At 41.5% G+C, this 20202-nt stretch overlaps 1 protein-coding gene across 1 annotated transcript in view; it reads right to left on the reverse strand.

The window, feature by feature from the left end:
- The window catches only part of fgf11a (fibroblast growth factor 11a), a gene marked incomplete at both ends in the record, with an annotated part of 111327 nt that overhangs the window by 33621 nt on the left and 57504 nt on the right, over positions 1-20202 (reverse strand). The window contains one exon of the mRNA XM_079811028.1: positions 18924-19034. Within this exon, the coding sequence (XP_079667154.1) occupies positions 18924-19034 (111 nt within the window). The remainder of the gene's footprint in view (positions 1-18923; positions 19035-20202) is intronic.

Genomic DNA, 20202 nt, shown 5'->3' on the forward strand with positions numbered 1-20202 from the left:
CTGGAGAGCAGATCAATGACTGCATACGTAGAAATGAAGAGAAATAAAGGGAAGGGAAATTTTCTTTCACACCTAAGATTTAATGTATTTTCTAGCTGTGACAAATAACGCAACAACATGCACAAAGAATCAGTTTAATCCACAGCTTTAGAGGAGCTTCAATAGGTGTCGTGGGTGCCAGCGAAGCAGACAAAACAGTGGAATCCTTAGGCAAAACATTAAAATAAAATAAAATAAGATAAAATATAATAAAATAATAAAATAAAATAAATAAAATAAAATAAAATAAAATAAAATAAAATAAAATAAAATAAAATAAAATAAAATAAAATAAAATAAAATAAAATAAAATAAAATACATGAAATTAAATGAAATAATGAAAATTAAATTAAATTAAATTAAATTAAATTAAATTAAATTAACATAACATAACATAACATAACATAACATAAACAATTAATAAATAATACAATTAAATAAATAAATGATATAAAATAAAAATAAAATAATAAATAAAATAAACATAACATAAAATAAAAAATAAATAAATGAAATAAAATAAAAATAAATAAATACAAATAAAATAAATGAAACGAAATAATGAAATGAAAAAATAATAGTAATAAATACAATAAACATAACAACATAACATAACATAAAATAATAATAAAAAATAAAAATGAAATACAATAAAATAAAAATAAATAAATAAATAAAAAATAAAATAAATGAAATAATGAAAAATAAAATAAATAAAATAAATAAAATAAATAAAATAAATAAAATAAATAAAATAAATAAAATAAATAAAATAAATAAAATAAATAAAATAAAATAAATAAATACATGAAATGAAATAATTAAAAGAAAAATTAAGTTAAATTAAATAAATAAACATACCATAACATAAAAAAAATAATGATACAATTAAATAAATAAATTATATAAAATAAAAACCTAAATAATACATAAAATAATAATAAAAAAATAAAAAAATTGAATTAAATTAAAATAAATAAATACAAAATAAAATAAACGAAATAATGAAATAAAATGAAAAATAAAAAAATAAAATAAAATGAAAAATAAAATAAAATAAAATAAAAAATAAAATAAATTATGAAATTAAATTAAATAACCTCTGCTTCAATATGTTTGGGTGCCAGCAAAGCAGACAAAACGGTAGAATGCTTAGTGAAAATTAAAAATAAGATAAACTTTTGTGGAGCTTCGTCATTGGTGCCAGCAAAGCAGAAAAGACAATGGAATAGTTATATTTTTAGCTAAATAAAATACAATAAATCAAATAAATCAAAACACTTTCCTAAGGTTTCTAAAACAAAAGTGGATCCATAACCACTCTGAGTGTTGTGAAAGCTTTTTTGAAATTCACTGCATGCTACTAACAATAAAAAATAAGCTAACTAAAGGGGGGGGGGAATCTTTTAAATATATAATTATAAATGTGTAAATCTAGTAAAAGTGAGCAGACTTTTGTAAGCGTTATACAACTAGACGAGTATATACTGTAGATGAATTCAAAGCAAAGACGCATGGATTAAAAGCCACAAAATTGTCTGAAAATCAGCATCAAATGTACTGATGACAGCTGCACTAACTTTACCGAGCTCCGAATCCATTAATGATAATGAATCACCCTGAGACATTAGACAACATTTGTTCACCATCATGATGAAATGAGTTACTGCTAGAAGAAGCGTTCCATCATCAGGTTATGCACTGGCCTCTGTGTGTTTGTGTGTTTATATGCGGTGTCTTGTCACCCCAAAGCATAACTACTAAGACTGACTGTCAGTCTTTATTTATTGCCTTGGTGACTTTTGGAGAAAAAAAGACGTGGATGACAACCTAAGGTCTGCCTTTGTCAAAGTCCGTCTGTGCTCGGCATTATGGGATATGGGTCAGGGCACAAAACTTGCCTGTCATTCATCCTCTCTCTCTATTATAGAGAAGCATTTCTTTCTTTTTTCAATATGCCTCAGCACATTGTGTTAGTACACTGTCAACAGCTCTGACGTCTCGCTGTCTGTTAAAGACCTTCAGAGTTTCTCGCTTTTCTTTTTTTCCCTTTCTTCTCCCTCCCTCCTGGGCGGGTTGAAGGAAAGTCATTAAATGTTGGCATAACATTGTTAAAACTTTGTGAGTGTTTAAGTGTTCTTAAGGGGGCAATGCTGAGGAAATGATATCTGCTGTAAGTATGTTTCATCTCTAGTTGACCATATTCGCCAGATGCTTCAAAATAAAATGTCTGTCACCAGATGGACATTTATAGGATGAAAGTACTAATTCCATAATTACTAAACTAATTCCATAGTTCTTTTCCATTTGTTTAACCTTTCTTTCAGTTATTATAGTATTTTTTCTGTCTAGACGCTGGCAGCACACCATCTTTTCTTTCTCACCGCTGTCTTGTTCTCTTTGGTTAACCTTTTCTGTGTGCCAAAAAAAGATGCCAGAATCTTGCTCTTTTAGAATCCCTCTCTTTATCTCCCTCTCGCCAAACACACTGCAGATAAATACAGTTGTCACTCTTCTTCTGAGAGCTTCATACTGAAGTATTAATATAAATCTATTAACAAAAAAATACATAAAATCTGTATAATACACTCTTAAAATGCTGGGTTGTTTCAACCCATGTTTGGGCCAAATATGGACAAACCAAATTGTCTGTTTTAAAAATTACTTTTTTTAATTTTTATTTGACCAAAACATGGGTCAAAACAACCCAGCACAACCAGTGTAGCCTGGGTGTATTCTGCTCACCAAGGCTGCATTTATTAGCTTAAAAGCACAGTAACAGTGTTGTAGTACTCTGACTCGGTCTCGAGACTATATTTGAATGGTCTTGGTCTTGTCATGGACTCGTGTGCATTTGGACTCGGAATTGACTCGTACTCGAACATATTAGGAATTGGACTTATTCCCGAGTCCACTCGAGTCCCATTTAAAATATGTCATGATTATTACTGTACATTAATGTTTCTTTAAATTGATGTTTGATTGACACGTCCAATGATTGGTGATTTTCTTGTGTGCAACTGTGCATGACTTGAGACGTTAGTGCAAAGACTCCCGCCAGGTTCTCTTCCACACCCGTGACTCGATTCTATTTTACAGTGTCCACCTGCCATCAACCTGTAGTGATCCCACTATCCAGAAAGTCACATTGCTACATTATTTCTCTTCTATTGTCTTTTTATTGGTTTTGGTATTTAACACAATATGAAAATAAAATAAATAAATAAAAAATAAAACAACAACAACATTAGATACAATTAGTAGCAGATGATAGAATAATTGAAGTCATAATAATAAATATATGTAAATAAATAATACCTGTAGAAATTACATTGGGGAAAAAAAACAAAAACAAACAGGAGTGCCGTTCCAACTATGGTCAAAAGTATGGTCGTACACTACATTATTTCTCAACTGTGTTATTTTAATATATTTTCTGTTTACAAAGTAGGACAAAAATGTCACAGAGAAAACCAAATCTTGTTTAATTAAATAATAAAATGAATACAGATACGATGACTGCTGACAGTCTCAACACTGACATCTTCCCCCAAAAATGTCTGACAGAAGACATCCGCCCTCTCTCCCTCCGGCACATTCACACTTTTGCATTAAAAAGACAGCAATTTTTCTGCAGTAACTCTTGTGCACGCCCTCCGTAACTAAAAAGTTGAGTTCTAATGTTGTTTGTGGATTTTCTCTGGTCTCGGTCTCGACTCGGACTCAACCCTCTCTGAACTCTGTCTCGACTCGGACTCAACCCTCTCTGAACTCAGTCTTGACTCAGACTCAACCCTCTCTGAACTCGGTCTCGACTCGGACTCAACCCTCTCTGAACTCAGTCTTGACTCAGACTCAACCCTCTCTGAACTCGGTCTCGACTCGGACTCAACCCTCTCTGAACTCGGTCTAGACTCTGACTCAACCCTCTCTGAACTCGGTCTAGACTCTGACTCAACCCTCTCTGAACTCGGTCTAGACTCTGACTCAACCCTCTCTGAACTCGGTCTAGACTCTGACTCAACCCTCTCTGAACTCTGTTTCGACTCGGACTCAACCCTCTCTGAACTCGGTCTCGACTCGGACTCAACCCTCTCTGAACTCGGTCTCGACTCGGACTCAACCCTCTCTGAACTCGGTCTAGACTCTGACTCAACCCTCTCTGAACTCGGTCTAGACTCTGACTCAACCCTCTCTGAACTCGGTCTAGACTCTGACTCAACCCTCTCTGAACTCGGTCTAGACTGACTCAACCCTCTCTGAACTCTGTTTCGACTCGGACTCAACCCTCTCTGAACTCGGTCTCGACTCGGACTCAACCCTCTCTGAACTCTGTCTCGACTCGGACTCAACCCTCTCTGAACTCGGTCTCGACTCGGACTCAACCCTCTCTGAACTCAGTCTCGACTCTGACTCAACCCTCTCTGAACTCGGTCTAGACTCGGACTCAACACTCTCTGAACTCTGTCTCGACTCGGACTCAACCCTCTCTGAACTCTGTCTCGACTCGGACTCAACCCTCTCTGAACTCGGTCTAGACTCTGACTCAACCCTCTCTGAACTCGGTCTAGACTCTGACTCAACCCTCTCTGAACTCTGTTTCGACTCGGACTCAACCCTCTCTGAACTCGGTCTCGACTCGGACTCAACCCTCTCTGAACTCTGTCTCGACTCTGACTCAACCCTCTCTGAACTCTGTTTCGACTCGGACTCAACCCTCTCTGAACTCGGTCTCGACTCGGACTCAACCCTCTCTGAACTCGGTCTCGACTCGGACTCAACCCTCTCTGAACTCGGTCTAGACTCTGACTCAACCCTCTCTGAACTCGGTCTAGACTCTGACTCAACCCTCTCTGAACTCGGTCTAGACTCTGACTCAACCCTCTCTGAACTCGGTCTAGACTCTGACTCAACCCTCTCTGAACTCTGTTTCGACTCGGACTCAACCCTCTCTGAACTCGGTCTCGACTCGGACTCAACCCTCTCTGAACTCTGTCTCGACTCGGACTCAACCCTCTCTGAACTCGGTCTCGACTCGGACTCAACCCTCTCTGAACTCAGTCTCGACTCTGACTCAACCCTCTCTGAACTCGGTCTAGACTCGGACTCAACACTCTCTGAACTCTGTCTCGACTCGGACTCAACCCTCTCTGAACTCTGTCTCGACTCGGACTCAACCCTCTCTGAACTCGGTCTAGACTCTGACTCAACCCTCTCTGAACTCGGTCTAGACTCTGACTCAACCCTCTCTGAACTCTGTTTCGACTCGGACTCAACCCTCTCTGAACTCGGTCTCGACTCGGACTCAACCCTCTCTGAACTCTGTCTCGACTCGGACTCAACCCTCTCTGAACTCAGTCTTGACTCAGACTCAACCCTCTCTGAACTCGGTCTCGACTCGGACTCAACCCTCTCTGAACTCAGTCTTGACTCAGACTCAACCCTCTCTGAACTCGGTCTCGACTCGGACTCAACCCTCTCTGAACTCGGTCTAGACTCTGACTCAACCCTCTCTGAACTCGGTCTAGACTCTGACTCAACCCTCTCTGAACTCGGTCTAGACTCTGACTCAACCCTCTCTGAACTCGGTCTAGACTCTGACTCAACCCTCTCTGAACTCTGTTTCGACTCGGACTCAACCCTCTCTGAACTCGGTCTCGACTCGGACTCAACCCTCTCTGAACTCGGTCTCGACTCGGACTCAACCCTCTCTGAACTCGGTCTAGACTCTGACTCAACCCTCTCTGAACTCGGTCTAGACTCTGACTCAACCCTCTCTGAACTCGGTCTAGACTCTGACTCAACCCTCTCTGAACTCGGTCTAGACTCTGACTCAACCCTCTCTGAACTCTGTTTCGACTCGGACTCAACCCTCTCTGAACTCGGTCTCGACTCGGACTCAACCCTCTCTGAACTCTGTCTCGACTCGGACTCAACCCTCTCTGAACTCGGTCTCGACTCGGACTCAACCCTCTCTGAACTCAGTCTCGACTCTGACTCAACCCTCTCTGAACGCGGTCTAGACTCGGACTCAACACTCTCTGAACTCTGTCTCGACTCGGACTCAACCCTCTCTGAACTCTGTCTCGACTCGGACTCAACCCTCTCTGAACTCGGTCTAGACTCTGACTCAACCCTCTCTGAACTCGGTCTAGACTCTGACTCAACCCTCTCTGAACTCTGTTTCGACTCGGACTCAACCCTCTCTGAACTCGGTCTCGACTCGGACTCAACCCTCTCTGAACTCGGTCTCGACTCGGACTCAACCCTCTCTGAACTCAGTCTCGACTCTGACTCAACCCTCTCTGAACTCGGTCTAGACTCGGACTCAACACTCTCTGAACTCTGTCTCGACTCGGACTCAACCCTCTCTGAACTCTGTCTAGACTCGGACTCAACCCTCTCTGAACTCGGTCTCGACTCGGACTCAACCCTCTCTGAACTCAGTCTCGACTCTGACTCAACCCTCTCTGAACTCGGTCTAGACTCGGACTCAACACTCTCTGAACTCTGTCTCGACTCGGACTCAACCCTCTCTGAACTCTGTCTAGACTCGGACTCAACACTCTCTGAACTCTGTCTCGACTCGGACTCAACCCTCTCTGAACTCGGTCTAGACTCGGACTCAACACTCTCTGAACTCTGTCTCGACTCGGACTCAACCCTCTCTGAACTCGGTCTAGACTCGGACTCAACCCTCTCTGAACTCGGTCTAGACTCGGACTCAACCCTCTCTGAACTCGGTCTCGACTCGGACTCAACCCTCTCTGAACTCGGTCTAGACTCGGACTCAACCCTCTCTGAACTCGGTCTAGACTCGGACTCAACCCTCTCTGAACTCGGTCTTGACTCGGACTCAACCCTCTCTGAACTCGGTCTAGACTCGGACTCAACCCTCTCTGAACTCGGTCTCGACTCGGACTCAACCCTCTCTGAACTCGGTTTCGACTCGGACTCAACCCTCTCTGAACTCGGTCTCGACTCGGACTCAACCCTCTCTGAACTCTGTTTCGACTCGGACTCAACCCTCTCTGAACTCGGTCTAGACTCGGACTCAACCCTCTCTGAACTCGGTCTCGACTCAGACTCAACCCTCTCTGAACTCGGTTTCGACTCGGACTCAACCCTCTCTGAACTCGGTCTCGACTCGGACTCAACACTCTCTGAACTCGGTCTCGACTCGGACTCAACCCTCTCTGAACTCGGTCTCGACTCGGACTCAACCCTCTCTGAACTCGGTCTCGACTCGGACTCAACCCTCTCTGAACTCGGTCTCGGACTCAACCCTTTTTGAACTCGGACTCAACCCTCTCTGAACTCAGTCTCGGCTCGGACTCAACCCTCTCTGAACTCGGTCTCGACTCGGACTTGAATGAGCTGGTCTCAACTACAACACTGCACAGTAAAACAGTAATACTGTGAAATATTACTACAATTTAAAAAAACTTTGTTTCTATTTTAATATATTTAAAAAGATAAGATTTATTTGTGATCCTTCCAAAATGCTGATTTGATGCTCAGAAAAATATTTTTTGTTTGGATCCAGCTCTGCCTTTGTTTTTGAGTTCAGCCAGCGTTACAGAAGACTCGACCACAATGGATACAGTAATTAGTTTAATTTGGCTCCAACAAGGCAACCGTACCCTCGAGGACCCCACCAAAGACTTTTGGGATATTGCCTGCCTCACAGACTTCCCAAACTTCCCCCTCATTGACTTTTACTGCCAGAGACTCAATAACCTCTACCAACCCATACTCATTCGTGATGGTCCTCGGGGGTCGCTGGTGGAATTCCTGGACTATGCTGCCCTTCAGATAAGTGGTTCATCTTATACTGTGGGGGTAGTAGAGGAGGATTTTAACATGGCCGCAATGCCAGAATCTCCAGCTGTCATGGTCGCCACGCCAGAGTCTATTCATGTCATGGCCGCCATGCCAGAGCCTTTGCACGTCATGGCTGCCAAGCCAGAGCCTCTTCACATCATTGACGCCTCATCAAAGTCTTCAGCTGGAATGGACGCCACGTCAAAGTCTTCAGCTGTCATGGACGCCATGTCAAAGTCTTCAGCTGTCATGGACGCCACGTCAAAGTCTTCAGCTGTCATGGACGCCACGTCAGTGTTTCCGGCCGCCATGAACGTTGCATCTGAAGCTACCAAGGTAGTCCCCAGGCATCTGAAACTGGCTTCCAGTGTGGCAGATTCCCAGCTGATGTCAACGCGAACAGCCGGCATCCCAAGACAAGCACCATCTGGCCCACCGGCCTCAGCATTCTCAAGCCTGCCGTCCCAGCCTGTCCCAGAGGTTGTACACTTGTCCTCAGTACTCTCTGTAAAGGTGGCAGTCATTTTGTGTGTTTGGGCTCTCCAGTCCATGAGTCTTCTCCAGAGCCCACTCCTGTCCCAGAGCTCAGTCCTGAGTTGGTTCCAGTCCATGAGTCCTCTCCAGAGCCCACTCCTGCCCCAGAGCTCAGTCCTGAGTTGGTTCCAGTCCATGAGTCCTTTCCAGAGCCCACTCCTGTCCCAGAACTCAGTCCTGAGTTGGTTCCAGTCCATGAGTCCTCTCCAGAGCCCACTCCTGTCCCAAAGCTCAGTCCTGAGTTGGTTCCAGTCTGTGAGCTCCCTGTCTGCCCTGATACGACCACCAAGGTTGTCCCTTCCTGTTTGCCCTGGTACGACCACAGAGGTCATCCCTGAACTTCCTGTCTATCCTGATACAACCACAGAGGTTGTCTGGGAACTTCCTGTCAGCCCTGTTATGGCTATGGAGGCTATAACCGAACACTCTACCTTTTTTGATATGGCCTTTTGATCCCGTTTCTAGTTTGTTTCCATAGTTACTCACTGGCTAATATATAAGTCCCAGCTGTTCCTTGTTTAGTTGCTCATCATCTTGTGTATTTAAACCCTCAGTTTGTTTGGTGTCTTTGGTTTACAAAGCTGTCAAATTCTTTACTCAAGTTCTGTCAACTGTTGCACATGTTAGATATAGTGTCACAATTACCTTTTTATTTTTTCACTCTGAGATTGAGACAGAATTCCATCCACACAAAGCACAATAATGTAGGGGAATCTCTCCTGTGTTTAAATGTTATGACTCCTAAACTTTGCAGTGCCTGTGTGTCCTCTGTGAAGACCTTTACCAAAGTCAGAGTACAATTTTAATTATTATTTTCTTTACTTGAAGACATTCAGTATATGAGAAGGTGAGGCAGAAAAGTAGAAAAAATGCTGTAATAAGGAAAGATTTAGTTGCAAAGAAACCAATTCCACCTGACTCTCTCTCTCTTTTCTTTTCAAGTGTATGTACTTGAGCAGGGGTGAAATGCACGATCAGCTCAAGATGTTCATTGGCTGAGTGTGAAATACACACACACACACACACACACAGCAAGAGTCTCATCATTCCTGTCCCATTTTGCTCATCAAGACATTACATAATCAACTTGTAAGTGAAGATTAAAATGAAAGAAGGACTGCCAGTAGACCAGGCAAGGGGGCACACACTCTGTGATGAAACACCTATCACTGTCATACCAGCTGTTCTTCTGGCTTTGCTGGGAACTGCCGGGACAAGCACTGTGCCATCTGGGGATTGGTACTAATCTGTGTAAAACTCAGAAATTTGCTTGAAGAAATTACAGAGGCTATATGTAAGACTTTTCAAGTATTAATCACTGTTATTGCCAATGTGTGAACAGCTTTTAATGACAATTCCTAGGTTGTCTATGAAATACTGTAGACTGATTTTTATGGACGCTTTTTTTTTTTTACAGGAAAGTCAAAAGAATGTAACGTTTCGGCTCCCGAGAGCCTCTCTTCCGTTCTGTGACACATGAAGCGAATGCTTATTCACTGTTCAGGATAATGCTGAAAGAGTCATCCTGTACTGTAATGCCAATGTGTCATTCAAACTATAGTCTCACATAGCCAGATCTGAATACTCTAGTCTCAAAAATACGTAATAATCAAATTAATTGGACGCATCTGGATGTTCGTTAACAGCATGTCGCTGCAAAGGTATTTCCAACTTCTTTTACTTCCAAGCAACTTGCCGTGAGAATATCAGGGCATTAAATCACGTTCAGTCAACACATTAATTTGCTGGCTGCAGTTCACTTAAAGGCCACTGTGTCGCTAATAACAAGGGTTTATGAATTCTTCAAGAAAAATGTAAGATATACCTTAAAGTAGATGAATTGGAAAACATGAACTCTAACTAACCTTAGTTACTAACCTTCTCATTCTTTGCTGCTCAACTTGTGACCTGCAAGGGGCTGCAATAAACTTTGAAAAATTAGACTTCAGTTGTTTTCATTAGTTTGGATGAAAATTACAGGGCATGTTTGCAAGAGTTTATGTGTGCAAACCATAGACTGTAAAAAAATATGGACGTGACGTCAAAATTCACCCCTCTCACAGTTGTCATGAAGGGCAAAATTAGCAATATAGACCAAAACCAAAATTTGTAACAGTCATGTTTTTTTCTGCTGTAAAGTTGGGCATTTTAACATGGAGCTCAATGAGATTCTGCTCCCTTCTGGAGCCTAGTGGCCAGTCGATGAAATGCAGTTGAAGTCACTTCTGTATTGGCTTCAAGAGAAACTGCGGGAGGTTGCCGCTTGGTGCAAACTGACTTTTATGAAGGCTTCCAGGCAAGTCGGGTTCTGAGGCGAGTATAAAGATCAGAGAGGTGCCTGATGGGAAGGCTGTGCAATCTTAAAAATAAAGGTTCCCATGGAACCTACCATGGAAGTTTCCAAAGCCATTCCTTCAGGGTCTATCAGGATGGACCAGAGCATTACAGTCAATTGTTTGTATATGAATCAGAGCATGTTAATTATTTATTCTCTCTCCATGCTGATTTGGCAGTTTTTGGGTCTGATTAGCATACGCCGCAGTGTGGTGCATAAAGAGCAGCTTTACAGAGACCCCCTCAGTGCTAATGAGAGGGCAAACCTCTAACACCTGACCTCAGTCAAAGAGACAGACAGACAGAGAGAGAGAAGGAGAGAGAGAAGGGATGTGTGTAGCAGAGATCTGTCAGCTGAGCTTGTCAACGCTCTCTGCACTTTCTCGACCCTGTAGCACAGCAAATGTGAACACACACACTAAGCACACATCCTCTGACTCAAACTGATTCTCTCTCATCAAGATAACTTCAGCAAAGATCAACTGAGCCTAAAAAATTACATCAGGATTCAAATGGGCGAGACATGCAAGTATCATTAGTTGATACATTATCTGCTGGTTTCACAGACGAGGCTTAAGCCTAATCCCAGACTCAAATTGAGCTGTTTTAACTGAAAGTGACTTGCACTGGTATATTTTAAAATATTTCAGTGGCATTGTTTTGTCTCAAGATGCACACCAGCAACATTTATAAAATCCCCTTGGGATAAGGCCTAATCCTGGTTTAATCTAAACCCTGTCTGTGAAACTCTGAACTCGGTCTCGACTCGGACTCAACCCTCTCTGAACTAAGTGTCCCCTACCCTTTGTAAAGAAGGCATTAGAACTAAAAACTGATGTTTTGCTCAAGGCTGTTGATCTGCTGAATTTCAAAAAATGCTGTAACTAAGCTCTCTAAACTGCATGCATGTAGTGTGCATGTTAGATTAGTCCAAGTGTTTAGTCTAATTAATAAAGTCTTGTTCTTGTCACATGTAAAGTTGCTTGTGGTTCGTGCTCATATACTGGAGTCCCAGAGCCTGCAGTTTTTGGCCACATGCTCTGAATACTGTACAGTAAGAAAGATATTTCCCACACCCCGGACAAAATTAATACATTTAATTTCTTAGAATTAAATAACAAATTAACACAGAGTGTCCACTGGACAAACTGGTTAATAGATTGTGGTATTAAGGGATTAGTTCACTTTTTTAAATGATAATTACCCCATGATTTACTCACCCTCAAGACATCCTAAGTGTATATACTCCACATGGCTCCAGGGGTTAATAAAGGCCTTATGAAGTTAATCAATGGGGCTGAGCTAGATTTTACACACAGACACATGCACACACACACGCGCGCACACACACACACACACACACACACACGCGCGCTCGTAAGAATTCTGAAATCCTATTGATGAACCATTGCAGATATGTTTCAGTGTTGTTTGTCCATACAATGAAAATCAATGAGGTCAAATGTTAATTTGTACCCCTTTAACTTTTACTCAGTTGACCAAAAAATACAGAAACATTATACAGACATTATACATTAAACAAACTCTATGTACAGTGGAGAGAACAAGTATTTGATGCACTGCCAATTTTGCAGGTTTGCCCACTTACAAAGCATGTAGAAGTCTGTCATTTTTTATCATAGGTACTCTTCAACTGTGAGTGACGGAATCAAAAACAAAAATCCAGAAAATCACATTGTATGATTTTTAAGTAATTAATTAGCATTTATTTGCATGATATAAGTTTTTGATACATCAGAAAAGCAGAACTTAATATTTGGTACAGAAACCTTTGTTTGCAATTACAGAGATCATACGTTTCCTGTAGTTCTTGACCAGGTTTGCACACACTGGAGCAGGGATTGTGGCCCACTCCTCCATACAGACCTTCTCCAGATCCTTCAGGTTTCAGGGCTGTCACTGGGCAATACGGACTTTCAGCTCCCTCCAAAGATTCTCTATTGGGTTCAGGTCTGGAGACTGGCTAGGCCACGCCAGAACCTTGAGATGCTTCTTACGGAGCCACTCCTTAGTTGGCCTGGCTGTGTGTTTCGGGTCGTTGTCATGCTGGAAGACCCAGCCACGACCCATCTTCAATGCTCTAACTGAGGGAAGGAGGTTGTTGGCCAAGATATCGTGATACAATCCATCCTCCCCTCAATACGGTGCAGTCGTCCTGTCCCCTTTGCAGAAAAGCATCCCCAAAGAATGATGTTTCCACCTCCATGCTTCACGGTTGGGATGGTGTTCTTGGGGTTGTACTCGTCCTTCTTCTTCCTCCAAACACAGCGAGTGGAGCTCTATTTTTGTCTCATCAGACCTCATGACCTTCTCCCATTCCTCCTCTGGATCATCCAGGTGGTCATTGGCAAACTTCAGACGGGCCTGGACATGCGCTGGCTTGAGCAGGGGGACTTTGCGTGCGCTGCAGGATTTTAATCCATGACGGCGTAGTGTGTTACTAATGGTTTTCTTTGAGACTGTGGTCCCAGTTCTCTTCAGGTCATTGACCAGGTCCTGCCGTGTAGTTCTGGGCTGATCCCTCACCTTCCTCATGACTGACATAACAGATTTGTCTCTGGAAGGTTTTCAAGATGTCTGTAAAAAGTGGGAAAACCTTGTGGGATTGGACTGTTTTGTTTTGCTTATTACGTTCCTATATTAAAAAGACATTACAGGGCATCTGTTTGGCTGTGCTCAGAAATGCGTCCCATGAGGGGAACATGTAAATTATGAGGAGACTGCTGCGTATTTTAGGAGAGTTTATACTGTACATTAGGATTGGAACATTAAGTACATTAGTAAATAAATTGTAATAGATGATATCTCTTTAATATATGAAATTATACTCTTCTGCTCCAAGAGTAAGCCTGCTTTCTGAGAACTTTTGTTGCCTAACACTTCACACATTTTCTCTTGAGAAAAAGAGCAGAGTCATCTCACATGTGCTAGAGTTTCTAAAGGGACGTGATCAATGTCTCAAACTGTGCTGAGCTTTTCCCAGATGCCAAGACTGCAATATAATGTTAGTGGTGTTCCTGAATATGAAATTAATTGAGCTAAATTACAATTTGAATGTAAAGGAGTAGAATTAAAATGCGCTGGCTTGAGCAGGGGGACTTTGCGTGCGCTGCAGGATTTTAATCCATGACGGCGTAGTGTGTTACTAATGGTTTTCTTTGAGACTGTGGTCCCAGTTCTCTTCAGGTCATTGACCAGGTCCTGCCGTGTAGTTCTGGGCTGATCCCTCACCTTCCTCATGATCATTGATGCCCCAGAGGTGAGATCTTGCATGGTGTCCCAGACCGAGGGAGATTGACCGTCATCTTGAACTTCTTCCATTTTCTAATAATTGCGCCAAAAGTTGTTGGCTTCTCACCAAGCTGCTTGCCTATTGTCCTTTAGCCCATCCCAGCCTTGTGCAGGTCTACAATTTTATCCCTGATATCCTTACATAGCTCTCTGGTCTTGGCCATTGTGGAGAGGTTGGAGTCTGTTTGATTGAGTGTGTGGACAGGTGTCTTTTATACAGGTAACGAGTTCAGACAGGTGCAGTTAATACAGGTAATGAGTGGAGAACAGGAGGGCTTCTTAAAGAAAAAATAACAGGTCTGTGAGAGCCGGAATCCTTACTGGTTTGTAGATGATCAAATACTTATGTCATGCAATAAAATGCAAATTAATTATTTAAAAATCATACAGTGTGATTTTCTGGATTTTTTCTCTACATGCATTGTAAGTAAGAAAAACTGCAAAATCGGAAGTGTATCAAATACTTGTTCTCCCCACTGTAGGAGAAAGTCATACATGAAGCCTCTCTTTATAAGGTTTAGCAACTGGCAAATCCTGAACCACATGCAGCATATCACTAGAATAGGTTTGGTCCTAATTTAAGGAAACAAAGTAAACTGTACGTCAGTTAACATAGCAATTTCACCTTTCTCTCACCTCAGTGCACAATCCATATATAATAACCATAAAGGCTAGACAGCAATCACACAGCTCTGCCGCTTGCTTTCTCTTTCTTTCACCTTTTAAGAAGCTCTATAAAAAGTTATTTAACTTTGTCTCCAACACCATCCACACAGCTGTTCCCAGATGGTTCCCCTCTGTCAAACCCACTGCAGCGAACACACACTTACACAACATCTGACACACACCGAATCAACCGTCAAGGCACTGTTAAATGACTTTTATGCAAGATTTATGCGTGGATAGAAACACTTGCGAAAATCCTTTTTATCGACTGACATAACAGATTTGTCTCTGGAAGGTTTTCAAGATGTCTGTAAAAAGTGGGAAAACCTTGTGGGATTGGACTGTTTTGTTTTGCTTATTACGTTCCTATATTAAAAAGACATTACAGGGCATCTGTTTGGCTGTGCTCAGAAATGCGTCCCATGAGGGGAACATGTAAATTATGAGGAGACTGCTGCGTATTTTAGGAGAGTTTATACTGTACATTAGGATTGGAACATTAAGTACATTAGTAAATAAATTGTAATAGATGATATCTCTTTAATATATGAAATTATACTCTTCTGCTCCAAGAGTAAGCCTGCTTTCTGAGAACTTTTGTTGCCTAACACTTCACACATTTTCTCTTGAGAAAAAGAGCAGAGTCATCTCACATGTGCTAGAGTTTCTAAAGGGACGTGATCAATGTCTCAAACTGTGCTGAGCTTTTCCCAGATGCCAAGACTGCAATATAATGTTAGTGGTGTTCCTGAATATGAAATTAATTGAGCTAAATTACAATTTGAATGTAAAGGAGTAGAATTAAAACTGATTGAAAATCAAAGAAACGTTTCTGTTGTCAAGACAGTGTTGAATTTAAGCATTTGAAAATAAATATTTTAAAAAGGGGTTGCAAAAAGATGGATGGAACAACAGAACAATAGATCGAACGACAGACAGACGGACAGACAGATTGATGGATGGATGGATGGATGAATGGAACAACAGAACGATAGATCGAACGACAGACAGATAGATGATGGATGGATGGAACAACAGAACGATAGATCGCACGACAGACAGATAGATGATGGATGGATGGAACAACAGAACGATAGATCGAACAATAGACAGATGGATGGATGGAACAACAGAACGATAGATCGAACGATAGACAGATGGATGGATGGAACAACAGAACGATAGATCGAACGATAGACAGATGGATGGATGGAACAACAGAACGATTGATCGAACGATAGACAGATGGATGGATGGAACAACAGAACGATAGATCGAACGATAGACAGATGGATGGATGGAACAACTGAACGATAGATCGAACGATAGACAGATGGATGGATGGATGGATGGAACAACAGAACGATAAATCGAAAGACAGACAGACAGACAGATGGATGAATGGATGCATGGATGGATGGATAGGTGAATGAATGGATGGATGGAACAAAAGAATGATAGATTGAACGACAGACAGACAGATAGATGAATGGATGGTTGATGAATGGATGGATGGATGGATGGATGGATGGATGGATGGAACAACAGAATGATAGCTCGAATGACAGACAGATAGATGTATGAATGGATGGATTGAACAACAGAATGATAGATCAAACAAAAGACAGACAGATGATGGATGGATGGATGGAACGACAGAACGATAGATTGAAAGACAGACAGATAGATGAATGGATGGATGATGAATGGATAGATGAATGAATGGATGGAACAACAGTACTATAGATCAAACGACAGACTAGTGTTGTTTTCGTCAACGAAAAGTATGACTAAATATCGTCGTCAACGAACCTTTATAACGTGACGAAAACGAGACGAGACGCAACGTAAATGCTGGTCATGTGACGATGACGAATAAAAACGAGACTAAATGTGGTTCACAAAATAAAAACTATGCAAAAATGTCTCTTCATTTTCGTTGACGAAAATGAGACGAGACGAAAAGTCGCGTTTTTATTATTATTTTGCAGTATTTCTGTGCGTCTCATTCAGGGGCTGCATCAGGGCGCACTGCGCAGACGCAGGTGACATCACTCTCTTCAAGCCCCACTCGCGCGGCGTTTTAGAAGATTTAGCTCCGGTGAGTGAACGAGACCGATGGCCGGGCAGTCGGGTTCGTAAGCACTATTCGGACGGTAATTGTTTGTCCAGCGGTCGTGAGGTGTCTTTATCATTTACAGGGGCTAGTCAGTGATTTTATTGTCGTCTTAATCCAGAATATCAGTGTTTTTCTCCCACCACCCGTGTAAAATTCTCCGGCCGAATTACCTAACTTAACGTTACTGTTTGACAAACACCAAGGTCGTGTGGTACCTTCTGAATCCACATCTCTGAGTTTTCAATAATATATAACTTCAGAATTCACTGTTTATATCCTTTTTGGCCACTGCAGAGCACCGTGTGGTTGATAAAACGGGTGTTGTGGAAAAAGATGGGGAGAAATGTGGCCACAAAAATCACAGGAAAAAACAACACGAACCTTAAGAGACATCTCAATGTTTTTATTTATTTTATTTAAATGTATGTGTGTGTACTTCTAACATGTTTAGTTGGTAAAATAAATATGTTGTAACTTCAAATCAGAGCGTCTTCCGTGTCTGGAATGGATGTATTCTTGAGTCTATAAGGTAACAATAATATAATAAGATAACATTGTTTGAAATGGGTTTGCTAAAAGAAGATTTTTGTTTTGTCTATAATATGTACTTATACTATATTGACTGGGTTAAATAGAATTGCATTACTAAAAAGAGGCTAAAATACAATTTTCATTGACTAAAACTTGACTAAAATGTCATCAGTTATCATCGACTAAAACTAGACGAAAATAGTCATAGATAATTCTGACTAAAATAAGACTAAAATGCTCAGACTTTTAGTCGACTAAAACTTGACTAGACTAAAAAGAGTATGACTATGACTAAAACTAATAAAAACTAAAATGACAGCTTGACACAAAGACTAGACTAAAACTAAAATTAAAACAGGCCGCCAAAAACAACACTACGACAGACAGACAGATAGATAGATGGACGGAAGGAACAACAGAACGATAGATTGAACGACAGACAGATAGATGAATGGATGGATGATGAATGGATAGATGAATGAATGGATGGAAGAACAGAATGATAGATCGAACAACAGACAGACAAATGTATGAATGGATGGATTGAACAACAGAATGATAGATCAAACAAAAGACAGACAGACAGACAGACAGACAGATGATGGATGGATGGATGGATTGAACAACAGAATGATAGATCAAACAAAAGACAGACAGATAGATGGATGGACGGATGGAAAAACAGAATGATAGATCAAACGAAAGATAGACAGACAGATGATGGATGGATGGATGCAACAATAGAATGATAGATCAAACAAAAGACTGACAGACGGATAGAAGGATGGATGGATGGATGGATGGAACAACAGAATGATAGATCGAATGACAGACAGATAGATGATGGATAGATGGACAGATAGATGGATGGATGGATGGATGGATGGACGGACGGATGGAACAACAGAACGATAGATCGAATGACAAACAGACAGACAGATAGATGATGGATAGATGGACAGATAGATGGATGGATGGATGGATGGACGGACGGACGGATGGAACAACAGAACGATAGATCGAATGACAAACAGACAGACAGATAGATGGATGGATGGATGGATGGATGGACAGACAGTTACAATTCAGTAAATTCATTTATAAATCAAATTCCAATTCAACTTTCTCTGGGTGTGGCTAATTCAATTCAAACTCACATTCATGAATTGAAAGTGAGCCAATTCTTCAGTTCTAAACTTTGCAAAAACCAGCTCTTGATTTTGTCTCCTGGGCTTTGATAGTGTAACCTCTGAATGAAATGATTCTCCGGAACACAGGAGAAAAGGACATTGCCCATACAGTATCTGGCTGATGTGGATGCTGGTCTACTGCTGTGAGGAGGGCAAGGTATTCTACTCCACAGGAAGAGACACAGACAGAAAGAGAGAGATAGACCTGGCACACTTTGATGTTTGTTTCCCATTATAATCTGTGGGATGTAATGTGATAGTGAGTTCAGGTAAGGTTAACCGGATTTTTTAAAGCTCTTAAAACATGTGTTCAAAAAGGATTGGAGCGCACGCACAGATGCACACACCCACGTATCTACAAGCACACACTTACAGAAGGAGCTGCTTTCGTCCTTTGTGCCATCCAAGGTGCCATCAGGTAACATCTGCAGGTAGAAGCCATGCCGACAATACAGACGTGTGACGATACCTTTCAGCTGAGGCTCTGAGAGAAAGAGAGAGAACATTTCATTACACATGTTGTGCCTGCGTAATGGAAGCAAGCTAGTAAGAGCTGTGTGAGTAAACCTCACTCCCCTAGCCTCAAGAGGCGCACTAGCGACAGACACTAGAGACTGCGGTCTTTAGCGTCCCTGTTAATGGGTATACTTCAATTTCTGTCCACGTTCGTGCACCGTCTGCGTGACGTAATTTTCGTAATCAGGAGGGTTCGCAGGCGTCCGCACACCCCGTCTGCGTGCAGCCCAATTTTTGAGACCACGCAGACTTTGGGCCTTAGCCGGAGACGCTGGTTCGAATCGCGCTTGGAGCGAGGCAAGCAGAACTGGAGCAGTTACATTTGGTGTCGCGTCTCGGATGGGAGTGAGGTTTAGGGGGGTGAGTGTAACGGAAGCAAGCTAGTGAGAACTCAGGGTTTTTCCTACATTGAAAATTTTTTGGCGGCCGCCAAAACAAATGTTTGTCCCGCCAAAGCCTTATTTGATCAGTTATTGTGATTTATGATTGATGTAGTAGATGTAGGGGTGTAACGATTCATCTAATACATCGATGTATCGATTTATATTCCTATGATCTAACTACATCGATCTGTGCTCGGCAAGTTGGCCTTCCGGACGACATATATCGATCTAACATCGTTTTAAAAGGTAATCAATCGATTGTATCGATCATAGGAAATAACGCATTGGATTTAAGCACGTCAGACTTTATATGGAAGTTTTTTCTTAGCACTTTTAATGATAAAGTCGTTAAACGTTACTCGATTCAGTCTGCCTATCTGTGACATCATCGCCACGCACCAGCAGCAGCAGCGCTAAGAAAACAAAACATAGCATGGCGGATGGCGGAGGAGAAGCCAACCAGCGATATTATCAAGCCACCAGGAGAAAGAGCTACCTGTACTTTCAACCCTTGCTATTGTTACCTGTGCATTCCTGACACCAGTGTGCCAGCAGAGCGAGCTTTAGTACTGCTGGCGACATAGTGAACTGCAAAAAAATCTGTAAATCTGTAGAGTCATTGAAGAGTAGTTGGTTACATTTTATCTTTTGTTAAATATTGTTTTTTATTAAACTGAGAGTAGTAGCAGGTTCAGCCAGTTTATTCAACCTGAAGAAATGTTGGTTGCACTTTATTTTTGATATTAATATTGT

This window comes from Gobio gobio, assembly GCF_949357685.1.
Source record: "Gobio gobio genome assembly, chromosome: 2".
Classification (NCBI taxonomy): Eukaryota; Metazoa; Chordata; class Actinopteri; order Cypriniformes; family Gobionidae; genus Gobio; species Gobio gobio.